Below are 26,071 nucleotides of genomic sequence, written 5' to 3' on the forward strand. Positions count from 1 at the left end.
AAGAAATGTTCAACGAACATGTAAATAGAATTATATATTGTATTTATTCAATTTTTTATCTCATGCACTGGAAAATTACAAAAGCATGCAATTTAAAAAAATTTCAAAATTATAAAATTACAAAAAAAAGACAGGAGACAGGCATAACGTCAGTAAGTTTTACCTCTCGAGCATCATTGCCAAAAAGGACCTCATGACCATAATAGTATAATAAGTATGTAAAGATGACAAGGGAAGAAAGAAGGCAAAAAAATTAATATATATATATATATATATATATATATATATATATATATGAAAATAAACTAAATATATACAATTTTTTATCTCATGCTCTGGAAAAATTACAAAAGCGTTCAATTTAAAAAAAAAATTATTATAACATTACAAAAAAAAAAATTACAAACTTATCTGGGAAAAGATGTAAACCTACTAAACAATTCCTCATTCATTAGCATTAGTAGAGGCATATGATGCAAGAAAACAAGATTATACAGCATCAGACAAAAAAAAAAAAAATCCCATTTCATCCATCCATTCTCTTCGGATGTTTGTCTAGTTCTGCCTTAAATTTAATTAAGCTGTCAACTTCTACAAACAGATAAAAGTTTGTTCCAGCAATCAACCACCTTCTAGCTAAAGGCAAATTTCCACACAACTATTCTACAATGAATAAATGTGTGGAAATCTATTCAGTTTGAATTTACATCCACTCGGGTGATTAATCTGGGCAAGAGGAAGAATCCCATCAGCATTGAGCTTGCTCAAACCATCGTACACCTTATACACCTCAATCAGATCACCTCGCAGGTACCTAGTCTCCGGATACTGCAATTTGCAGAACTTAAACCTTTCTTTGTAAAAGTAACCTTTTGTTCCATTCACTAATCTAACTGCCCTTCTCTGTACTCATTTCAGCAGCTCTATATCCTTACGAAAATGAGGCCTCCAGACCTGTATCAAGGTGTGGCCTGACCATTGCCTTATACAAGGGGATAATCACCTCCTTATCCCTACTAGAAATATTCCTGTTTATCATTGACAAGACACCATGAGCTACTCATGCAGATTGTCTGCACTGCTCAGAAAACTGCATATCTGACTGCACAATTACCATCCAGGTCTTTTTCATTCTCCATTACCCTGAGTAGTGTAGTACCACACAGCTGATATGATGCTCTGGGGTTACTGCTACCCACATGCAATACTTTACATTTGTCAATGTTAAACTTCAGTTGCCTATACCAGGGGATAATCACCTCCTTAGCCTTGCTGTAAAAATTCCTGTTTGTCATTGACAAGACACCATGAGCTACTCTTGCAGATTGTCTGCACTGCTCAGAAAGCCTCATATCTGACTAAAAATAAACTAAATATATACAAGAATATATTATCATATCATTCTAGTCTCTTGTGAAAGCAATAGGCAGCAAATTTGGCCCATTCAAAACGAGATGGTTCTATTGTAACTTCAGCTAAGGATAAAGCTAACCTGCTAACATCCTATTTTTCTTCCAACTCTTGTATTAATGATCTTGGCAAACCACCTCCCACCATTCCCAGGATGCTCCATTCAATACCTATTGTGGTCTTCCGCCAAAAGGATATCAGAAGGATTTTCATAAATCTTGATGCTATGAAAACTCAAGGTCCTGATGGCATTTCTCCACTTGTTCTCAAAACCTGTGCTTCTAAACTTACTCCTATTCTGTGTTGCCCCTTTTTTTTCCACTTTCTTATTCCAAAGGTGTTTCCCTACTGCTTAGAAATTTGCTCCTATCCAGCCATTTCCTAAAAATTCCTGACAAATCTCTCTCATTCAATTATCATTATATTGCATATACTTCTACTCTTTCTAAAGTAATGAAGAAATCAATTAACTGCTAACTCTTAAACTATCTAAAAACCTACCATCTGATCATTGATCAGATGGTAGGTTTCCGTCAGTGTGGATCCACTGGTGATATTCTGGCTTGTGTTATGCATCTATGGATAAATTCAGTGGAAAAGTTTGGTGAAATTTAAGCAGTTGCTCTTAACATTTCAAAGGCTTTTGATCATGTTTGGCCTATAAGTCTTCTAAATAAGCATCCATTTTATAGTTTCCCAAATGTATTCAATTTTTTCTCTGACTGCTCACTGCAGGTGATGGTAGGCAGCTCTCGGTCCTAACTTCTCCACTAATGCTGGTGTTCCCCAAGGTTTAGTTCTTTCTCCCACTCCCACTTCTCAAATATTCACTACTAATTCCTTAAATACTGATCTCCAGATAATTCTCAAATGGGCAAAGAAAACTTAGTTGATTTCAATCCTTCTCAAACTCAGTCCTCTCTGATATCTCGCAAAAAGGTTCTTCTGCTCCTGTGATTATCTCTGTTTGGGATTACCCTGATTTCTAAACTATCTTGCCATAAGCAAATCTTAAATATTGCTTCCTCTGTGTCTAAAAAAATGGGTTTTCTCTTTTAATCTCAGTGTTACTTTTTTTCCAAACAGCTGTTCACTTTGTACAAATCGTAGATCTGCTCTACCATGGAATATTTTCTCCACAGCTGGAGGACGTAACAAAGCCAGATAGAAAACTCAGGAACAAATTGGAAAAGGAAAATGGATTTTGAATATTGGTTGCTGGAATGTACAGGGTTTAAATTCAAACTAAGATCAAGTTTTATCAGAATGAAATGAATTTTGGAATGGATGTAATTGGAAACAAAGAAGAAAGGAAAGGGGAAGAAAATGATTGGAGAGTATGTCCATGGTGTTGATAGATACAGGAGAGTCAAGCCAGGGGTTTCCATATCCATTCGTAAAAAATCAGAAAATTTATGACAAAGTGGAATCTTAGTAACAAACGAATTTTAACCGTGGAATTCAAGATATATGGAAGATGAATCACAATTGTTAGAGTATTTGGGCCTAGAAATTACACCACCACCACCACAGAGTGCAAAGAAAGGTTTTAGAAAGAACAGAGAGTGGTAATGGAAGAAATACCAAGCTCTAGAAAAATCTTGATGGGAGATCTGAAAACAAGAATTGGACAGGCTGAAAATAGTAAAGTCATAGGAGGATCTAGAGAAAATGTAAAGAAAGACAATGGAGAGAGATTAACTGAATTGTGCGAACAGGTCAAACTGAAGATTGGTAATACTTTTTTTTCAACACAGAGAGTTACATAAGTATATATGCATAAAAGCAACAAGAAAACTGAAATCGATGATAGACTGTCATTTTTAAGCAGCAAAGTACAATCCATGCCAAAGAGGTCAGAGTATAAAAAAGAGCAAGCTGTGGGTCTGATCATTTTCAGGTGAAGGATGCACCAGAATACGATGCAGCCTTCACCTTGGTAATCCCGTGGATTTACCAGAAAGGAAATAACTATGAACCCAAAAATGAACAAATTGATGATAATAGGTTTAATATTGAATTCTTAGAGGAGGAGGAAAGTATTGTGTATCTCCACATGAGAAGACTAAACCATAAATTAGATGACAGCTATGGAGAGAAAACAAGTGGCATTTATGAACACTTAATGTAGAAGTACTGGGCAGAATGGATAAAAAGACACAAAATACCCCTATATGAATTCAGAATTAAAAGAATAAATAAAGAAAAAAAAGATGCAAATCTCAGTTGGCTTAGCTCTAAAAGGGATGAACATAGAAGCAGCTATAGGGAGAAAAAGAAGCAAGGACTAAAATTGACAAAGCAAAAAATGAAGCATGCGACAGAACCCGTGCAGATGTAAACAGCAAGATAGAATGTGAGAGATCTGCTGTAGCGTGGAAGGTGCTGAAGAGCTTGTGACAATCACATAAACAAAAGACTAATCTGGGTGTACTAATATTAGAAGAATGGTGTATATATTATGAAGGACTACTGAGTGAGAACAGAGAAGAAATTAGAAGTTAAAACTGCCTGGATAGAGTTTTAACTTTAAATCTTCTGTTTGTACATCCTTAGCTTTAAGGATGTACAAACATAAGTAAAAAAAGGAAAATAATGGAAAGGCACCTTGAACTGGAGGAATGAACCTGAAATTACTAAAAAATGGAGGAGAGAAGATCATCTCACAGTTCATGAGACTATTTAACAAAATTTGTAAACAGGAAGACACCATCAGAGATGACACTGGGATACATGGCTTCTATGTTTAAGAAAGGGAATAGAAGAAATGGCTCAAATTACAGAGGAATCTGTGTATTAAACCCAATTGCAAAGTTTTTAGTGGGATACTGCAAACTAAACTAGAGAAAGAAATAAGGATTTCTTATAATAAAGAAATAAGGAGGAGCAGTGTGGATTTACAGCTGGATGTTCTTGTATTGACCGCGTATTTACGGTCAAGCAGATTCTGGAAATATGCCAAGCTAATGGACAGGGGGGCTTAGAGGGGAACAGGTATCCTGTGTGTTATCAGACACTCAGCCTAAAACACTGATGGATCCAATATCTCTCTATTACAGAAGATTTAGGAGAAGTCCGGTTGGCCTGCCTCCCTAAAATCCACTCATGCACACATTCTCGATGGTAAGCCTTATTATGTCACTTAGGTGGCAACGAACATGTAGAGTGGTTCTCTTCAGTGAGAGGATCAGAGTGGAAGCAGAGGGTGCTAAGAATCTCTGGGTATGACCAGGCTGCCATGCACGGAAACTGAACTTGGCCTGTTATAATGTACGATCACTCATCACGATCACTTTCCAGCTCTAATATCCTGAAGACAGGATATTAGAGCTGGAAAAGAAATTAGAAAATGTGAATTGGAATATCATCGGTTTGGCTATAAGTTTATCAAGTGGATATCTGCTGTACACCAATGGAAACAGTGAAAGGAGTGAAGGTGGAGTTGGGTTTCTGGTCCATAAAGATTTTAAAAACAACATTTTGGAATTCAAAAGTACATAACCAAGGGTGTCAAGACTAATACTGAAGATTTCTAAGAGGTACAAGTTAAAGATTATAATAATTTATGCACCAACATCGAGCCATGATGAAGAAGAGGTTGAAGAAATGTACACCGAAATTGAGAGTCTTCTAGATGAGCAGAAAACCCACTACACTATTATTATGGGGGACTTCAATGCTAAGGTTGGAAAAAGGCAAAACAGCACAGAAAGAGGAACTATAGGAAATTTTGGAATCGGTGAAAGAAATAAAAGAGGTGAAAGACTTGTGGAATTTGCAGAATCTCAAGGACTGTCAGTAATGAACACTTTTTTCAAGAAAAGGGTGAACAGAAAGTGGACATGGAAGAGTCCAAATGGATTAACAACTAATGAAATCGACTTCATCCTCACTAACAGAAGATATATTGTGAATGATGTTACCGTCCTGAATAAGGTAAATGTTGGAAGTGATCACAGAATGGTAAGATGTGCACTTGATATAGATGTAGGACAGGAAACAAAAAAACTGACTCTAGTAAATAATACAAAGGTCTTTGAAATAACAGAGGAGGAGGAGAAAGAGCAGTATGTACTGGAACTTAAGAACAAGTTTGAGCTTCTGCAGACTGCTCAGGACCAAGATATCGACGAGGTATATTACAACTTTCTGAAAGTGATAACGCCCAAGAAACCTATAGGGAAACAGAAATCCAAAGAAGAAAAAATTAGTCAAGAAACACTTGTCATGATGAACCGAAGACGACAAATGAAGAGCAAGAAAAACACTGACAGGGAGAAAATTAGGTATACTGAATTATGCAAAGCCATTAGAAAGAGACTCAGAGAGGACATAAGAAGATTTAACACAATAAAAGTAGAACAAGCATTAAGGGAAAACAAAGGATTTAAATCAGCAGCCACGAGCAGTGACACAGAAAGTCAAATGATACTGAAACTGAAGAACAACGATGGTGTACTTATAAACAGCAGAGAAGGCATAATTCAAATAGCAGAAGACTACTATAGAGAATTATACAAGGAGCGAGGGAATGATACCAGCAGTGGGGAAGATGGATTGAAAATTAGCAACACATACAACATACCCGATATTCTTCCTGATGAGGTAGAACATGCATTGATGAAAATGAAGAATCGGAAAGCCCCGGGGGGAAGATGAAGTTACTGTAGAGTTGTTAAAATTGGGAGGAAGAGACATAACACAAAACTGGCAAGGCTTTTCACAAAGTGCATTAGAAAAGGTGTGACACCTAAGCAGTGGAATAATGCAATCATAGTTTTGCTGCATAAGAAAGGAGATAAATCAGAAATTGGAAATTATAGACCAATTAGCTTGTTATCCCACATCTACAAGTTGTTCACAAGGGTGGTTACTAACAGATTAGATAGAATACTTGATGAAAATCAACTGAAAGAGCAAGCTGGCTTTAGGACAGGATTCTCAACTATGGATCACCTTCACGTAATATCACAGCTAATGGAGAAAGCAAATGAATATAAAACACCATTATGCCTGGCATTTGTGGATTATGAAAAGGCATTTGACTCCATACAGCATAAGGCAATGTTTCGGGCACTGGAAAGACAAGGCATAGATACCCCATATATTATGATTTTGAAGAAAATATATGAGAGTGCTACCTCCTTTATTAGACTAGACAAAGACAGTAGCAAATTTAAAATCGAGAAAGGAGTTCAACAAGGATACACAATATCTCTGAAGCTGTTTACTGCTGCCCTTGAGGAAGCTTTCAGAAGATTAGACTGGTCACAGAAAGGAGTCAATGTGAATGGAGAGTACCTAAACCTTTTACGATTTGCAGATGACATTGTGGTCATAAGCCAAGATCCCAAAGAATTAGACGAAAATCTTAATCAGTTATGCACAGTTAATAAGGATTTTGGACTAAAGATTAATATGGCTAAAACAAAAGTAATGATGAACAAGTATGCCACAGAAAGGGAAATAATGATTGAAGGAGCAGTAATTGAAAAGGTGGAGTCATATACTTATCTGGGACAAGTTATTAGCTGTAATAATGATAAATGGCTGGAAGTCAAGAGAAGAATAAATTTTGGATGGATAGCATTCAGGAAATATAGTCACATACTGAAGAGCAATATCCCACTTTGTCTGAAACGTAAAATAATGAATCAATGTATACTCCCCACCATGACTTATGGAAGTGAAACTTGGGCACTCACCAAAAGAATGGAAGAGAAGCTGAGAACTACACAGCAAAAAATGAAACGAATTATATTGGGAATCAGACTGTTAGATAAGAAGAGAAACACATGGATTAGTCAGCAAACTCAAGTATTATTATTATTATTATTATTATTATTATTAATAGCCATATGGTGCAAAGAAGCCCGAGGCTTATGCTGCACCAGTAAAAAAAAAATTCCCGAGTTACCCTGAGAGAGAGAGAGAGAGAGAGAGTCAAAAGTAGAAGGGAATCACCAAGAAAGGGAAGAATGATGATATCCATCTCAGGACCCTGGGTGTGCCAAGCCCATACTCACCAGATGTGAGCCCCTAGGGTTATTAAAGGACATTCTTATCAAAACTAAAGAGCTAAAATGGTCTTGGGCAGGACACATAGCTTGAAGACATGATGACAGATGGACTAAGAAAATAACAGAATGGTACCCAAGAGGAGCTAGAAGAAAACCTGGAAGACAAAGGCGGATATGGATAGATGAAATTCATGAGTTTTTGGGTAGTAAATGGATGGCCAGTGCTTAAAACAGAAGGAACTGGAAAGTTGCTGGAGAGGCCTTCATCCTGCAGTGGATTGAAATTGGCTGCTGATGATGATGATGATGAATGGACAGGATATAGGATTAGTATTTATTGGCCTGGAAGAAGCTTACAACAGTGTCCCTAGAAAGATGCTGTGGAATGCCATGGAAAAAATTGTCAATACCACAACCATTGATCGACATAATTAGAAAAATATACAAAAATAACAACTTGCTGCATTAAAGTTGGTCAGAAATATCAAGGAATTTCAAAACATCAAAAGACTTGCTACAGGGATGCTGTTCCACTTTATTCAAGATGTACCTGAAAGTGACTCTAGAGGAACTTTCAGATGATATTACCAACTGCTGTTGGTAACATCATCAGTTGGTCCCAGGGATGCAGATAAATCAGATTGTGTGGATCAAAACATTTGCCCTTCAAATCTTTTGTTTGCAGGTCACCAGGTACTGATTGGATTATGCAGGATTCAGAGGAGGCTGACTATATGTGTAGGAAGCTACTGCAACAATATAAAATATGGGGTTTGACAATAAACTTCAATAAAATGGACTATATGAATTCAACAGAGGAATTAATATTAATGGAACAGATTCTCAACTCGAGAACGAGAGTAGCCTTGTGCAGGCGAAGTTTTTACTGCTCCTGGAATAGAGAAGTTTTTTCTGTTTTATTAGCTTAATTTGGTATATTAACTTATTATCTAGAGTAGCTTTATATTGCTAGTTACGATACTTAGTTTAAAGTTTACTTAGAGATTTTGTAGGTATTACTTAGTATCGGTAAGGGTATCAAATCCATGTGTTACAAGTTGCAGCTCCGCTGAACGAGACGTTTTTTAGCCATATTTAGCTGCTTTGTTGACCAATTGTTATATTAAATTATTTTCTATAAGTAGCTTATAGACCTAGTCAGGATCCTTAGTTTATTCTGAATTGCGACAGCGAGATTTGTTAAGTCAATTAATACTTAAGTGTCCACAGATTTGCCGTTTGTAACTTGCCACCGTTGTTTTACGATACATTATATCCCGAACTAGATAGCGTAAGCTTAGTATAGTATAGTATATAATATAATATTGTCAATTAATCAGTAAAATCTCTTAATCTTTTTAAACTTCATTGTCAATTAGATTGTACTTTTTAACTAAACACATATAACGACTTAGATTACAAACGTAACATAATTAATTAATATATAACTTGATACGGAAGTTATATAAACGGAACTCGTAGATAATACTCGATACCGAAAAATATATATAGCGTTATAACTGTGTTGTTTAGGGTTATAATTTTGAACTGAAATTGAAATTTTAAAATTAAAAAAATTTGAAATTAAATCAAAATCATGACTCAGACCAGAACAGCAAAGCAAAAGGCTCAAGCAAATGGGAGTGCTCAGAGGAGAACTGAGGGGGGGGGGGCAGTTGCCCTCTGAATCACAGCCTTTTAAAATTCACTGCTTGCTTGATGTTTGTGGAGCAGTTGGGTACAGGACATGATATTGCCATGGGGGATGTCTTTGTGTGTGCACGTGTAAGCAGTGTAAGGAAATCAGGTGACAACTCAGCGTTGTTATGGTCCTATATGAGAGCTTGAAGGACATGGTGGATGCCCCTCAAAGGATCTAAATTGAGGGTCCCATCGAGCTCTCAGCTGCCCACATCAAAGCCAGAGCTTGCACTTGGTCATCACGCAACACAGCGGCAACCCCCAAGGCAGAATGCGCTGGTCCCACAGGAACTAGTAGTTGTTGTTGACTCTATTGTCAGGGAAATGGGGAACGAGCTTTGTAAAAAGGATAGGTGGAACAGGACCAGGGTATGTCTGCCATGGGCAAAGGTTGATGACGTTGCAGAGCAGATATCATCTTTTAAGGGCACAAAAGGTGATATAGTTGTACACGTTGGCACTAATGATATTAAGAGTAGGAGACCGGCGGAATTACTTAGCAAGTACAGGTCACTGTTGAAAAAGAGCCGTGAATTAGGGTTGAATTTGAAAGTGTCTGCAATTCTGCCCAGACATGATAGGAGGGAGTATATGATGAGAGCCTTGTCGATCAATTTCGCCCTGGAAAGGTTGTGCAAGGCTCCAGGGGTAGAATTTTTTTCAGCCTGGTCTGTACTTGTTAACAGGAGAGACTGCTTTTACAAGGATGGATACACTTAAATAGAAAGGGTGCAAGAATATTTACTAATGCTATCGAGGCAGTGTTAGGTGGGTCAGAAAACTGCTAGCTTTGGGAGATACAAGGACTAACAGATTAACAGTAGCCACTGGCAGAATTGAAAGTGATTCTTGCACTGCTTCTATTGGAATGAGCAGCAACCTGGAAAACAAGATGCAGGATATTTCAGAGACTGCTGGGAGTCATTGCGGTACAAGTAAACACGGATTGTGTTAGGGTAGCTAAGAATAGGAACAGGTGCATGTATACTTGTGTGTACACCAATGCAAGGAGTTTGGTAAATAAATTTTATGAATTTGAGGTATTGCTCAAAACATCAAAGGCAGATATTGTTGGGTTATCAGAGACGTGGTGTCACACATATAAGGAATGCAGAACTGGAATTTGATTTTTTTTTTTTTTTTTTTTGATTTGGTAGTTGTTGGCGCATCGGCTTCTGTGGCCATATTGCACCTCCCAAGGTTTTTGCAGTACTTTGATCCAAGCCTGAGGCGGGAATCGAACCCGCGACCTTTGGGTTGCCGGGCAGGTACTTTACCCACTCGGCTAGCCCGGTCGGCAACTGGAATTTGAGAAGTATGTCTACAGGAAGGGAGGAGGGTTTATGCTATTAGTTAAGAAACACATAAAATCCAAGAAGTGAAGCCAGTCGACATCACTGGATAGTGCAATGTCAAGTCAGTTCGGCGTGACATAAGCATTGGGAGATCAAAATTGAGAGTAGGAGTGTGCTATAGGCCTAATGACTCTGATGAGTATAATAAGAAACTGTACAGGGAAATAGAGTGGGCCAGTAAGTCAGAGAGTCTTATAATGGGGGATTTTAATTTCCCAGATATTGACTGGAATTTGTTGGTTGGTCACACACACTAGCAAGGCTTTTGTGGATTTATTGGATAATTGTTTTCTACATCAGAATGTTCGGGAGGCAACTAGAGAGAGTAATACTCGTGATTTGATTATCAGTAGTGATTCTTCATGCATTAAGAATAATAGTTTGATTTCTCTGTCTCATAGACATTCTATTTCTGCTGCAAGCCTTTTCTATAGATACTTCCATAGGCACCGTTCTTCTGAATTGTGTTCTATATTTTCTGCTCTTTCTTCCAAACCAATCTGAACATGTGCCACAACTGGTCGACATTCTTTTACTATCCAGATTCAAACTTACAGAACCATCTTTTTCTTCTTCCTCATTTATTCATTCAACTTTGTTTTCTAGAACAACCTTTCTTGAAGTATTTCCTGAAAATTACAATCTACAGAAGTTCAAGTCTAATGTCAAAATATCTTCTTTCATCTTCTCAAACTCCAAACCATGGATGGTATTAAGTACTACAGGTTCTAATACTTCTCGTTTTTTGGGGTTTTCATTAAAAAAAAATAAAAAAATTCTTTTCCTGAAGAATTCCTTGTGTGCATCCATAGTATTTTGCATTGAATATAGATGCAAAAATTAAGTTTGCCAGCAACCTGAGCAGGATTATCGACAGTTAAATTATTGATATCTAGTTGGGCAATGTGATTCATCCCCTTCCTTCTAGTTTTTACCTAAGTAAAGTAGTCTTAGCTGTTTTTCTTTGCATCCTTTGCCAAAGACTTCTCATTATCTGTCTTAGCTTGCTTAACCTCCTTTGTGATTTGATTGCAGACTTGTTGATATCTACTGTTGACTTCTGTATCAACTGATAATTTATACACATGCATTTTTCTTCACTTCCACATCAGTCTCATTAGTTCACATCAGACATCCATTTATGTCTAATCCTTGAACATCATCATCAGCCATTTTCAATCCACTGCAGGATGAAGGCCTCCCCAGTTCCTTCTGTTTTGTGCAATGGCCATCCATTTACTACCCACAAACTCATTTCGTCTATCCGTCTCCGCTGTTGTGTTCCAGGTTTTCTTATAGCTCCTTTTGGGTACCATTCTGTTATTTTCTTAGTCCATTTGTCATCATGTCTTCGAGCTATGTGTCCTGGCCAAGACCATTTTAGTTCTTTAGTTTTGATAAGAATGTCCTTTACTTGAGTTTGCTGCCTAATCCACGTGTTTCTCTTCTTATCTAACAGTCTGATTCCCAATATAATTCGTTCCATTCTTTGCTGTGTAGTTCTCAGCTTCTCTTCCATTCTTTTTGTGAGTGCCCAAGTTTCACTTCCATAAGTCATGGTGGAGAGTATACATTGGTTCATTATTTTACAGTTTCAGACAAACTGGGATATTGCTCTTCAGTATGTGACTATATTTCCTGAATGCTATCCATCCAAAATTTATTCTTCTCTTGACTTCCAGCCATTTATCATTATTACAGCTAATAACTTGTCCCAGATAAGTATATGACTCCACCTTTTCAATTACTGCTCCTTCAATCATTATTTCTCTTTCTGTGGCATACTTGTTCATCATTTACTTTTGTTTTAGCCATATTAATCTTTAGTCCAAAATCCTTACTAACTGTGCATAACTGATTAAGATTTTCGTCTAATTCTTTGGGATCTTGGCTTATGACCACAATGTCATCTGCAAATCGTAAATGGTTTAGGTACTCTCCATTCACATTGACTCCTTTCTGCGACCAGTCTAATCTTCTGAAAGCTTTCTCAAGGGCAGCAGTAAACAGCTTCGGAGATATTGTGTCTCCTTGTCGAATTCCTTTCTCAATTTTAAATTTGCTACTGTCTTAAACAGCTGACAGTTACAGGACAGTTCATGTAAATAAAAGTGTTTGCCTTTTATTTACATGATTGTTATTTTATATTGTACTTAATACGTAGTCATATAGTTATAGTTACACTGGTTATTTTTTATTTTTAATTTAGATAAAGAGTTTTTGTGGATTTTACTTACGATAGGTAAAACCGTTATTTCGTTCCATTTTTGTAGCCATTGTTTTTGGATATAGTGGTAGGGAATTCAAATTTTTTAATTGAGGTAGCTAGGTAGCTCTAACGCATAATTATATAGTAATACGCTTCACTGTTTCTATTTAATAGTTTCTATTCAAATACTATTAATATTTAATTTATTTAATTTATTGATTTTATTAATTCAAACTACCATGCCCCAGACTAGAGCAGCAAAGCAACGGGCACAAAGTGGCAGGAGTGCTGTGAATCGGGGGAGAACTGAGGGCGGCAATTCTCCAACGCATCACAGCCTAAAAAAATGTGCAACTTGTGAAATGTTTGCCGAACTCTCTGGAATGGAACATGATATTGCCATGGGGGATGTCTTTGTGTGTGCGCGATGTAAGGAGTGTAAGGAAATCAGGTGACAACTCAGCGTTGTTATGGGCCTATATGAGAGTTTGAAGGACAGGGTGGATGCCCTCAAAAGATCTAAATTGAGGGGCCCATCAGGCTCTCAGCTGCCCAACTCAATGCCAGAGCTCACTCCTGGGCATCAGGCAACACAGCGGCAATCTCCAAAGCAGAATGCGCTGGTCCCAAAGGAACTAGTTATTGTTGGTGACTCTATTGTCAGGGAGACGGGGAATATATTTTGTAAAAAGGATAGGTGGAACAGGACCAGGGTATGTCTGCCAGAGGCAAAGGTTGATGACGTTGTAGAGCGGATATCATCTTTCAAGGGCACAAAAGGTGATATAGTTGTACACGTTGGCACTAATGATATTAAGAGTAGGAGACCGGCGGAATTACTCAACAAGTACAGGTCACTGTTGAAAAAAAGCCGTGAAATAGGGTTGAATTTGAAAGTGTCTGCAATTCTGCCCAGACATGATAGGAGGGAGTATATGATGAGAGCCTTGTCGATCAATTCGGCCCTGGAAAGATTGTGCAAGGCTCAAGGGGTAGAATTTTTTTCAGCCTGGACTGTACTTGTTAACAGGAGAGATTGCTTCTACAGGGATGGGATACACTTAAATAGAAAGGGTGCAAGAATATTTGCTGATGCTATCGAGGCAGTGTTAGGTGGGTCGGAAAACTGCTAGTTTGGGGGGATACAAAGACTAATAGTTTAACAGTAACCGCAGGCAGAGGTGAAGGTGATTCTTGCACAACTTCTATTAGAATAAGAAGCGACCTGGAGCGAGGGGTGTTGGGGGTTTCAGGGACGGATGGCAGTCATCATGGAATAGTTGGGTATATGGGATGTGTTAGGGTAACAAGGAATAGGCATAGGAGCATGTATGCTTGCATGTATACCAATGCTAGAAGTATAGTAAATAAATTTGATGAATTTGAAGTGTTGGTCAAGACATCAAAGGCAGATATTGTTGGGATAGCAGAGACGTGGTGTCACAAAGATATAAGGAATGCAGAACTGGAATTTGGGGAGTACAATGTGTACAGAAAGGATAGACAGGACAGAAAGGGAGGGGGTGTTATGCTGTTAATTAAGAAAAACATAAAATCAAAGGAAGTGCACCCAGTTAATATAGATGAACAGTGCTCTGTTGAGTCAGTTTGGTGTGAGATAAGCACTGCGAAAGGAAAAATAAGAGTAGGAGTGTGTTATAGGCCTAATGACTTGAATGAGCACAATGAACAATTGTACAGAGAAATAGAGTGGGCTAGTAAATCAGAATGTCTTATAATGGGGGATTTTAACTTCCCAGATATTGACTGGAACTTGTGGGTTGGTCACTCACACACTAGTCAGACTTTTGTGGAGTTATTGGATGATTGTTTTCTGCAGCAACATGTTCGAGAGGCAACCAGAGAAAGTAACACTCTTGATCTGGTTATCAGCAGTGATCATTCGTGTATTAAGAATTTGCAGATAAAGGAACCACTAGGTGGCAGTGATCACAGTGTGCTGAAGTGGGATTTACTCAAAGAGGTAACTACCGTCAGGGGTAAAGGAAAGGGTTTTTGCTTCCGTAAAGGGGAGTACAGTGGTCTCAGACAGTTTTTAAATTCTGTACAGTGGGATCAACTGACGATGTTACAAACAGTAAATTCTAAGTGGGAAGCATTCAAAGAATTAATCGTGGAAGCTACTAGACTTTATATACCGATTAAGAAATATCGTTCAAGGTTTAGGCCTAAATGGTTATCAAATGAACTAATGAGACTCGTGACAGAGAAGAAAAATGCATGGGATGCATATAAATTATCAGGTGACGCAGAAGCCTGTGGCAGATATAAGCTAGTCTGTAATCAGGTCACAAAGGAGGTTCGGCAGGCGAAGGCGGATTACGAGAAATCTTTGGCAAAAGATGCTAAGAAAAACAGCAAGGATTTCTTTACTTATATAAACTCTAAAAGGAAGGGGATGAATATGATTGGTCCACTTGACATCGATGTTTCGACTATTGATGATCCTGCTCAGATAGCAAACAAACTGAATGAGTATTTTGCATCTACATTCACACGTGAGGAATTATTACAATTTGAAAATGGAAGAAGGTTATCAAATTGTAGCAGTGTGCTTAATGATTTTGTAATAACTGAGAGCAAAGTGGAGGAGAAATTGTTGAAGTTAAACATAAGAAAGGCACCTGGGGTGGATGGGATCTATCCAGTTATTTTAAAGGAGGCGGCAAAGCAACTAAGCAAACCCTTAGCCATAATTATGAGAGCATCCTTGGACTCAGGGGAGGTTCCCACGGACTGGAGATGTGCAAATGTGTCCCCAATTCACAAAGGTGGATCGAAGGGTGACACGAGTAATTACAGACCAGTTAGTTTAACTTCTGTTCCGGGTAAAATAATGGAGTCGCTGGTTAAAGATGCATTGCAGGATCATCTAGACAAGACTGCAGCAATAATTCAAACACAGCATGGGTTTGTTAAGGGAAAGTCTTGTCTGACAAATTTGATTGGTTATTATGATGTGGTCACAAAGGAACTGGATGCAAAAAATAATTTTGATATCATATACTTGGATTTCAGGAAAGCTTTTGACACTGTTGTGCATGGAAGACTACTGTACAAATTGGAGCAGAATGGTATTAAGGGTAAGTTGCTACAATGGATAAAAGGATGGTTAAGTGGGAGAAGACAGAGGGTGGTAATCAATGGGTGCTGCTCTTCGTGGACTAATGTTATTAGTGGAGTCCCACAGGGTTCGGTGTTGGGTCCTCTGTTGTTTTGTGTATTTATCAATGATATTGATGAAGGTATATCAGGCTTAATGTCGAAGTTTGCAGATGACACAAAGGGTGGCAGGGTTGTTAATGACAGTAATGGCAGTGTGCTACTGCAACAGGATCTAGATAATTTGGGCAGATGGGCTAAGAAGTGGCAACTGAAGTTCAACCTTGACAAATGCAAAGTACTGCATATGGGTAGAAGTAACCCCAGAGAAACGTACCAACTGTGTGGTACTGCACTTAAGGTGGTAGAAAATGAAAAAGACCTGGGAGTAATTGTGCAGTCAGATATGAAGTTTTCTGAGCAGTGCAGACAGGCTGCTAGGGCGGGTCATGGGGTTTTGTCAATGATATATAGGAATTTTGCTAGCAGGGAAAAGGAGGTGATTGTCCCTCTGTATAAGGCAATGGTCAGGCCACGCCTTGAGTACTACTTACAGGTCTGGAGGCCTCATTTTAGGAAGGATGTAGAGTTGCTTGAGCATGTACAGAGAAGAGCAACACGATTGGTGAGGGGAATGAAGGGATTCTCTTACCAAGAGAGGCTTAAGTTCTGCAAATTGCAGTGGCTGGAGACTAGGCACCTGCGCGGTGATCTGATTGAGGTCTATAAGGACTTGAATGGGTTGAGCACGCTGAATTCTGATGGGATCCTTCCACTTGTTCAGATTACCAACCTACGGGGACATAAGTTCAAATTAAGAAAGGACAGATGTAGAATAGATGTGCAGAAATTTGCCTTTAGCCAGCGGGTGGTTAATTGCTGGAACAAACTTCCATCTGTCGTTGTAGAAGTTGATAGGTTAAATAAATTTAAGGAGGAACTGGACAGGCATTTGGAGGGAATGGTGTGATTTTTTTTTTTTTTTTTTTTTTTGGCTGATGCTGCATAAGCTCTTACACTTGCTTTCTTGCATCATGTGCCACTACTACTACTACTATTACTACTACTACTTTGTCTAGTCTAATAAAGGAGGTAGCGTTCTCATATATTTTCTTCAAAATCATAATATATGGGGTATCTATGCCTTGTTTTTCCGGTGCCAAAACATTGCCTTATGCTGTATGGAGTCAAGTGCCTTTTCATAATCCACAAATGCCAGACATAATGGTGTTTTATATTTTTTGCTTACTCCATTAGGCTGTGATATTACGTAAAAGTGATCCATAGTTGAGAATCCTGTCATAAAGCCACCTTGCTCTTTCGGTTGATTCTCATCAAGTATTCTTTCTAATCTGTTAGTAATGACCCTTGTGAACATCTTGTAGATGTGGTATAACAGGCTAATTGGTCTATAATTTCCAATTTTTGATTTATCTCCTTTCTTTTGCAGCAAAACTATGATTTCATTATTCCACTGCTTAGGCATCACACCTTTTCTAATGCATTTTGTGAAGAGCCTTGCCAGTTTTTGTGTTACGTCTCTTCCTCCCAATTTTAACAACTCTACAGTAACTTTATCTTCCCCCGGTGCTTTCTGATTCTTCTTTTTCTTCAATGCCTGTTCTACCTCATCAGGAAGAATATCGGGTATGTTGTATGTGTTGCTAATTTGCAATCCATCTTCCCCACTGCTGGCATCATTCCCTCGCTCCTTGTATAGGCGCCTCCGTAGCCAGGTGGGCAGGAGCAGCAGTGCGTAGCACACACATCTTGATTAGACCGAGGTTCGAGCCTGTGACCACCAAATACGGAGGATGTGGAAAGGTCAGGGAATGACCACCGCATATCCCTGGAGCAATATGGCCTTAGTTGCTAATGCTCCTAAAAACCAAATAACAAACAATAACAAGCTCCTTGTATAATTCTCTATAGTAGTCTTCTGCTATTTGAATTATGCCTTCTCTACTATTTATAAGTACACCATCGCTGTTCTTCAGTTTCAGTATCAGTTGTCTTTCTGTATTACTGCTCATGGCTGCTGATTTAAATCCTTTGTTTTCCCTTAATGCTTGTTCTACTTTTCTTGTGTTAAATCTTCTTATGTTCTCTCTGAGCCTCTTTCTAATGGCTTTGCATAACTCTGTATACTCAGTTTTCTCCTTATCAGTGTTTATCTTGCTCTTCATTTGTCGCCAAATTTTCTTGACTAATTTTTTCTTCTTTGGATTTCTTTTTCCCTATACGTTGCTTGGGTTTATCACTTTCAGAAAGTTTTAATATTCCTTGTCAATATCTTGGTCCTGAGCATTCTGCAGAAGCTCCAACTTGTTCTTAAGTTCCAGTACATACTGCTCTTTCTCCTCTTCTCTTTTTCTCTTTTCTCAAATACATTCATATTATTTACTTGAATCAGTTTTTTTCCTTTCCTACATCTATATCAAGCGTGCATCTTACCATTCTGTGATCGCTTCCAACATTTACCTTATTCAGGACAGTAACATCATTCACAATATATCATCTGTTAGTGAGGATGAAGTCAATTCCATTAGTTGTTAATCCATTTGGGCTCTTCCATGTCCACTTTTTGTTCACCCTTTTCTTGAAAAAAGTGTTCACTACTGACAATCCTTGAGATTCTGCAAATTCCACAAGTCTTTCACCTCTTTCATTTCTTTCACCAATTTCAAAATTTCCTATAGTTCCCCTTTCTGCGCTGTTTTGTCTTTTTCCAACCTTATCATTAAAGTCCCCTATAATAATAGTGTAGTGTAGTGGGTTTTCTTTCTCATCTAAAAGACTCAATTTTGGTGTACATTTCTTCAACCTCTTCATCATCATGGCTCGATGTTGGTGCATAAATCATTATAACCTTTAGCTTGTACCTCTTAGAAATCTTGAGTATTAGCCTTGACACCCTTGTTGATATACTTTTGAATTCAAAATGTTTTTTTATATCTTTATGGACCAGAAACCCAACTCAACCTTTGCTCCTTTCACTGTTTCCATTGGTGTACAGCAGATTTCCACTTGATAAACTTATAAGTGATTCATTTTTCCTTCTTGTTTCAACCAAACCGATGATATCCCAATTCACATTTTCTAGTTCCTTTTCCAGCTCTAATATCCTATCTTCACTGATGAGCGATATTACGTCATAACAGGCCAAGTTCAGTTTCCATGCATGGCAGCCTGGTCGTACCCAGAGATTCTTAGCACCCTCTGCTTCCACTCTGATCCTCTCACTGCCGTAAGAGGGGGAGTGAAAGCCGTTGGGGACTGAGGGCCATTTGTTTCATCGTTCTGTCATATGCTGGAGGGTTTGGTCTTTTCCTCTTCACGCTGACCGGCGTCTTGAAGAGAACCACTCTACACGTTTGTTGCTACCTAAGTGACATAACAGGGCTTATCATGGAGAAGGTGTGCATTAGTAGATTTTAGGGTGGCAGGCCAACTGGACTTCTTCTAAATCTTCTGTAATAGAAAGATATTGGATTCATCAGTGTTTTAGACTGAGTGTCTGATAACACACAGAATACCTGTTCTCCTCTAAGCCCCTTGAACAGTATCCCTTAATTGGTATAAAAAGATTAGTAGCTTCTACAGCTACTTCCCTGAATGTTTCCCAAAGAATCTGCTGTTGGTAACATCATCTGTTGGTCTCACTTAATAGAATTTAAACTCTCTGAGACCACTGTAGTCACCTTTACAAAAGCCATTGTCCTTGATGGTAGTTTACATCTTAAATAAATCCAAGGAACAAATAGACGACAGTGATCACAGTACACTGTGATCACTGTCGTCTATTTGTTCCTTTCTTTATCTGGAGATGCTTAATGCAGAAGAATCCTGCTGATAATCAGATAGAGAGCATTGCTTGTTATTGTTACCACTCTAACATGAAAACAGTCATCTAGTAAATCCAGAAAAGTGTGTATGAGTGACCAAGCCACTAGTTCCATTCCAGTTAAAAGTTAAAATCCTCCATTATAAGATATTATGATTTACTAGCCCACTCTCTTTGGCTTCAAAGTTGTTCTTTATATTCATTATAGTTATTAGGTGTTTAAGACATGCCTACTGTCATTTTTGTTTTCCCAGTGCTTATCTCACAAAAAAACTAACTCAACATTGCACTTGCCACTCATGTCAACTGGAAGCTGTGCCTTCGATTTTATATGATACTTACCTTAGAGGATAATCTCTTCCCCCTTCCTTTCTTATTGTACTCACCACATTCAAATTCTGCATCTCCTATTGTCTTACTGATAAAAATACAATAAACGGCTGTAGGCTATTTATTGTATCTATTTTAGAATTATCTCAACACAATTTTACAAAAATTTAAACCAAGAAAGATTTTCACAGGTGATAGATAATGCAAAGAAAATTTTGTCATTATTTGGAATCACATACAGATGTGAACAAATTTCTGATGTAAATTTAGAAAATACTCTGCACATTGCTACAACAAATATCGGTCCAGATATTCACTGATAAAAAATAGAGTATGAAATCTCTCATTAAATATTATAAAAATAAAATGTTGCAATTTTTGCTACTGTGATTATATTTGTATTTTGTTACTATAATTGTGTCTTGAATTTGTGTTTCATTTTTCTGATTTATAAAATTTCATGTACGAGTATGTGTAAATATTACAATAAATAACAAAACTGTTTATGACAGTTTTTTCATTATACACCATTTTGATAATCCTAAAAATCATGGAAAGCTAAAAAAAACTTGGTCCGCCTGTACCTCACAGACATTTTATTTGGCCCACCATTTAGAAAGGTTGCCCACTACTGTTCTGCAGTATTGCCAACTTTTTCCCCTGACAGACACACCCTGGTTCTATTTCACCTATCCTTATTGCATAAAATTTTCCATTTTCCTGAAAGTAGTTACCAAGAATAACTACAATATATGGGACCAGTGTATTTGGCTCATGTTGATTTCACTGTGCAGCAAGACGATTTGAATGCTTTTCAAGTCGCCTGGTTTAATTCCTTCAGAGGCAGTGATCCTATTCATTCATCACTCAAATTCATCAAAAAATCCTAATTTTTCTAAAAATTCTTATGTTTCCTTCCTGCAAATAACTAATTGTCAGCTTTTTGAAAGTTGAACTTTGCAGTTATGTCTATGTACATTACCATTTGTTCTTATTGCTCTATACTGTAAGCTGTCTGTTGAATGTTTGAAATTATTCATTCATTACACACTAGCATACAGGTTATCCTTAACCACTCAGGTAACACTTCCACTGCTTTCCTTGCCAACATTATAAATCAATTTAAGTGCTAACTTGGCTGTAGATAACTCAGTTTTTAGCACACTACAACTTAATAATTGAGCTAATATCTAAATTCATCTCCAAACCTTTAGGTGAAATAAGATTTAAAATTTATAATTTTTTTTTTAATAATTTGAATGTAAGAAGTTTGCAAGTTCCTGTGGCTTCCATTATTGATACACTGAAAGATTCAGAAGAATTAGAGCTTAGTGTGATGACGCCTGAAAAAGCCTCCTCATTCTGGGCGGTAATTGTGATTCCAGAAATCATTAGGCAAATTATCAACATTGAAGAAACATTCAACATTCAACAGGGGGCTGATGACATCAAATTATTTGAAAGGTCAGTTATACTAATTAAGTTGGTTACTATTGAACACTAAATAATATCAATGTGAATATAATATGAAACTTAGATACAGTACCAAAGTATAACTATAGAATAACTATAATTGTGGAGCTTTTTTTTTTGAAATTTATTCTTTCTTTTGGCTGAGAAGTTGTTGTTGTTATTTGGTTTTTAGGAGCATTAGCAACTAAGGCCATATTGCTCCGGGAATATGCGGTGGTCATTCTCTGACCTTTCCGCATCCTCCGTATTTGGTGGTGACGGGCTTGAACACCGGTCTAATCAAGAAGCGTGTGCTACGCACTGCTGCTCCTTCCCACCTGGCTACGGAGGTGCCTGGCTGAGAAGTGCATGTGAAAGAAAGAATTAGCTACACATTAAAGAGAAAAGAAAATCATTAAAATGTGACTTGCTGCCAGACAGCCTTTTCATTGGGTTTTTTTTTTTTTTTTTTGTATTGGATGTTGTAGTCAAGAGAGTTAGAATTTAAAATATGTAGATATATTTATAAAAGAATAGTATTTTACTAAAAATGGTAGATACAGCTTCATGTGTAATTCTGATTAATTTTGTATGATGTGTATATATGTATTAAAAGGAATAAAGGTCTTTTAACTTATGTGAGATCTTATCATGGTCAGAGGCATCATGGTACATTCCAACATTCCGCATCAGTGACTATGAGACAGCAAATAAACAGGAAAATAGAGCTAAATTAATATAGTTATAATTAAGTACATAAGACTAAAATTAAATGATATATCAATAAAGTTTAGATTTATGATCAAATTTTAGAAATGTATACATATTTGCTGTTGTTATTTCCATTACCAGTGGTTTATCTAATGTCAGTATCATAGGTGCTGTGTTCTAAAGGATTAGCCAACTGTTGGCATAGCTGCCAGCTCCAGATTTACAACAGACAGTGTTTTATTTATTTTATTTTTCTATTATTATTTTTTTTGCTACACTCCTCAATTTGATTGTTACAAAAAGTCTGTCTTTTTCTTTTTGCAAAAAAATAGCAAAATTATATTCAAATTAGATTTTTTAAAATATTCTGCATTCTGTTTATTTTCATTAATGAATGGCCATCAGGTGTGCTATTCTTTTCAAAATAGAAATGCAGGTTAATAGCCTTATTCTCTGCAATGTGCAAGCCATTTCATCATATTTGTGTGGTGCAAAGCTAATCAGCAGTGATTTTAAAGTTAAGATGCTAAAGAAATAATAACAATTTTGAGAGACATACACAAGATAGGATTTTTTCACTTTCAAGGTTTGGTTTGGTTTGGATTTTATTGGCGCATTAGCAACTAAGGCTCTCACTTTCAAGTGAGATATAATGCGCTCACTTTCAAGCAGCTGAAATGCAATGTAATCAGACATTTGCAAACAAAAACCTTAGGCACGAGGTACAGAGCATATAAAGAAATGCAGAAACAGAATTAGTATTCATAGTGGTGATGTTGTGCATGCTGAATGGTTATTTGTATCTTTTATCATAGAACATAACTTCCTTTAAGTTGTGCTGATCATGATGGTACATTGTTCAAATATATGTTCCTTATTGTGAAATTATTGTGAAATTAAAAAAAAAAAAAAAAAAAAGTACTATTGTGGAAAAACATAAACAACAGGCGATTTTAGTGAAATTACATGGATAAGGAAAGAAGTGATAAAAAAGCTCTGAAAATTGGCTATTTTTGACTACATGTAAGTAATCAAAGTAATTCCAAACTATATGCCACTGTGGGTCTGGTGCACCTACAGTATAAATGTTTTCAATGCTGCCTAGTAGAAATAACAGTAATCTTTGTAAAACTGTTCAAGATAGTACTTTATTAATACTATGTGGAATGGACCACATTACTGATATGGTGATTGTTATTCTCTCAGCTGAAATAAAGATCAACTTGTTAAAAAGAATGCAGCAATCCTTGCAGAAACTTGTCAAAATAAATAGGTTATATAAATTGATTGCGCCCTTAAATCAAGATAATTATTTCAATATATCTTAGAAATAACACATGCCTAACCTGTTTATAAGCAATATTATAGCTGTTTAGCTAACTTATTGCTTATAAACAGGTTTTATATATTTATATGCATTTCTAACCTTTCTCTATTCTCAACAATAGCCATTTTCTATTCTTAACATCAGTTCTTATCTTTGTTCATTTTTGTTTTAGCTTTAGTTTCATTGTTCATATTACAACTATTGTTGGGTCCTCTGTCATGTCAACCTTAAATTGCATGCCGGCATTATTATACCCCTCCCCCTTCACACAGCTTAATTTTTTTTATTTTTCTTTTTCCTTTTCCTAATACTATATTTTGATGTCATACTGTTTTGCCATGGCATGTACTTTATGTTAGAAACAGAGGACACTATATTGTTGTCTTGTCAGACAATTCTGGTGGTTAACACTTGAAAATGACACCAGGATTGAGCGATATATGATAATATATTCATGAATTTATTTAGTGTGTAATATATGTATGTATTAATATTTTGCCTTCTTTCTTCTCTTCTTTTCTTTACATACTTATACTATTATGAGGTCATGAGGTCCTTTCTGGCTATCAGTTACCTTGGCCCATAATCACTTTCTTTTTCATACTCCTTCTCCCATTAATCTTACTATATATATATAGTTTGATTGTTTAAACTACTTCAATTTTCTGGTATTTATTTTCTATAAAGGTATTAAGGTGTATGCAGAACAGGAGGTTCAGTTAGAATGTGTAGTCTAGCCTATTCCTGGGGGTCTGTAATGGTATTAAAGATATGATTAATATCTAATGAAGTTAAAGATAAAATTATGATTACTTTAACCAAGAAATCAATATCAACTAAACATTCCTTTACCTGGTCATCTACCCGCTACTTCATCGGGGCCTTTGAGCGGATCGATAGCCAGATTCAAGGAATGTCTCATAATTACCCGTTTCTGTTAACTCCTCATTGTCTATTGTTATTTACATAAGTTAGTTGTTGCTATTTACATGAATTAGTATTTGCTCTCCCTTTGGAATGGGATAGCAAATACTAATTCCAAACACCAATAGCAAATACCAATAATACATTCCAAAGGGATAGCAACAACTAACTTATGTAAATAACAATAGACAACGCATGTAAATAACAAACAATCAATTTGTGTATATATTATTTTCACCACGTAATTTCTATTAAATCCTAAGTATTCCCCCCGGACTCAGCCCCCCCACCCCCGGGCCTACATAGAAATCAGACCTCTCATCTCATGATTTACAAATTGCATCGCACTGCAACAATATCAATTAACAATAGGCACGGCTGCTCACTCAAAACCAACCCTGTTATATAACAAACAGAGAAGGGGACTAATCCCTCTTTTTCTGACAGACCACCAACGGACAGACACCATAAGTATAACTCTTCTCCCTTATTCCGATAATTACCCGTTGGGCTGTGTTTCTCCTCCACCAGTTTGCTGATTACAATGCTAAGATTAAAGTTTTTTCCAAAAATTAAAATTATCTGATATTACAAATTAAATTATATCTATCCATATTCAATTAACTAAATAATTTATAAGAGTAAAAATAATCTCAGTACAATGGCAAAACTGATAAGGAGTTAACAGAAATGGGTAATTATGAGACATACCTTTAATCTGGCTATCGATCCGCTCAAAGGCCCCGATGAAGTAGCGGGTAGATGACCAGATAAAGGAATGTTTAGTTGATATTGATTTCTTGGTTAAAATAATCATAATTTTATCTTTAACTTCATTAGATATTAATCATATCTTTAATACCATTACAGACCCCCAGGAATAGGTTAGACTACACATTCTAACTAAATCTCCTGTTCTGCATACACCTTTAATACCTTTATAGAAAATAAATACCAGAAAATCGAAGTAGTTTAAACAATCAAACTATAATATTCAAGCACGTATAATGTCTAATTGCCACATGGCAATAGCATTAATGTTGCAAGTGATAAATTGAAAATAATCATTTAGACACTTATAATAATTATTTAAAAACACAATATATATATACTATTATTCACAGCAGTTGAAATTAAATCAGTTTAGGATTACCAATAAAAGCAGAATAAATTTATTTATTTGGTGCTTCTGTAGCAAAAATAGTATAACTTTGAGTTACATTTTGTACACTAATAGCTTTCCATATATAATAAAACACACAGTTCATTTAGAACTTACAGGATAGGTTCAAAAGATTTGGTATCCTGAGCCAATTCTGCTTTGGCATCATTCATGTTAAGCTGGAAAACGTTTTCAGTTCAAAAATAAAATATAAATATTTTGATAATTTTATTATTAATTCTTTATCCCTTACCAGCTGCAAATCTTTGGATTATTTCATCCATGTCTAAATCATCCTTGGTAACAGCATATTCGATTGATAAGGCTGGCACCCTGTCCAGCCAATCTTGTGTTGTTGCAGAACAGAGGTAGGGTTGATTAATTTCATCTTTGGCAAATCCCCTTCAGGACTGGCCATTGTACTGGCAATGTTACAAGAATTCTCAATGCCATGAAAAGATTTTCCAACAATGCATTCAAATTGTTTGAACATAACTGGGTGA

The 26,071-nt window shown here is 36.7% G+C and overlaps 1 protein-coding gene across 1 annotated transcript in view; it reads left to right on the forward strand.

Annotated features, from left to right (window-relative positions):
- Positions 1-26,071, forward strand: part of LOC150083237 (tudor domain-containing protein 1-like) — a 657,806-nt gene that overhangs the window by 614,129 nt on the left and 17,606 nt on the right. The window contains exon 25 of the mRNA XM_090378447.1: positions 21,259-21,456. Coding sequence (XP_090234573.1) covers positions 21,259-21,456 — 198 coding nt within the window. The remainder of the gene's footprint in view (positions 1-21,258; positions 21,457-26,071) is intronic.

This window comes from Mastigoproctus giganteus, chromosome 7 (assembly GCF_048544385.1).
Source record: "Mastigoproctus giganteus isolate SK-2022 chromosome 7, ASM4854438v1, whole genome shotgun sequence".
In the NCBI taxonomy this organism is placed as follows: Eukaryota; Metazoa; Arthropoda; class Arachnida; order Uropygi; family Thelyphonidae; genus Mastigoproctus; species Mastigoproctus giganteus.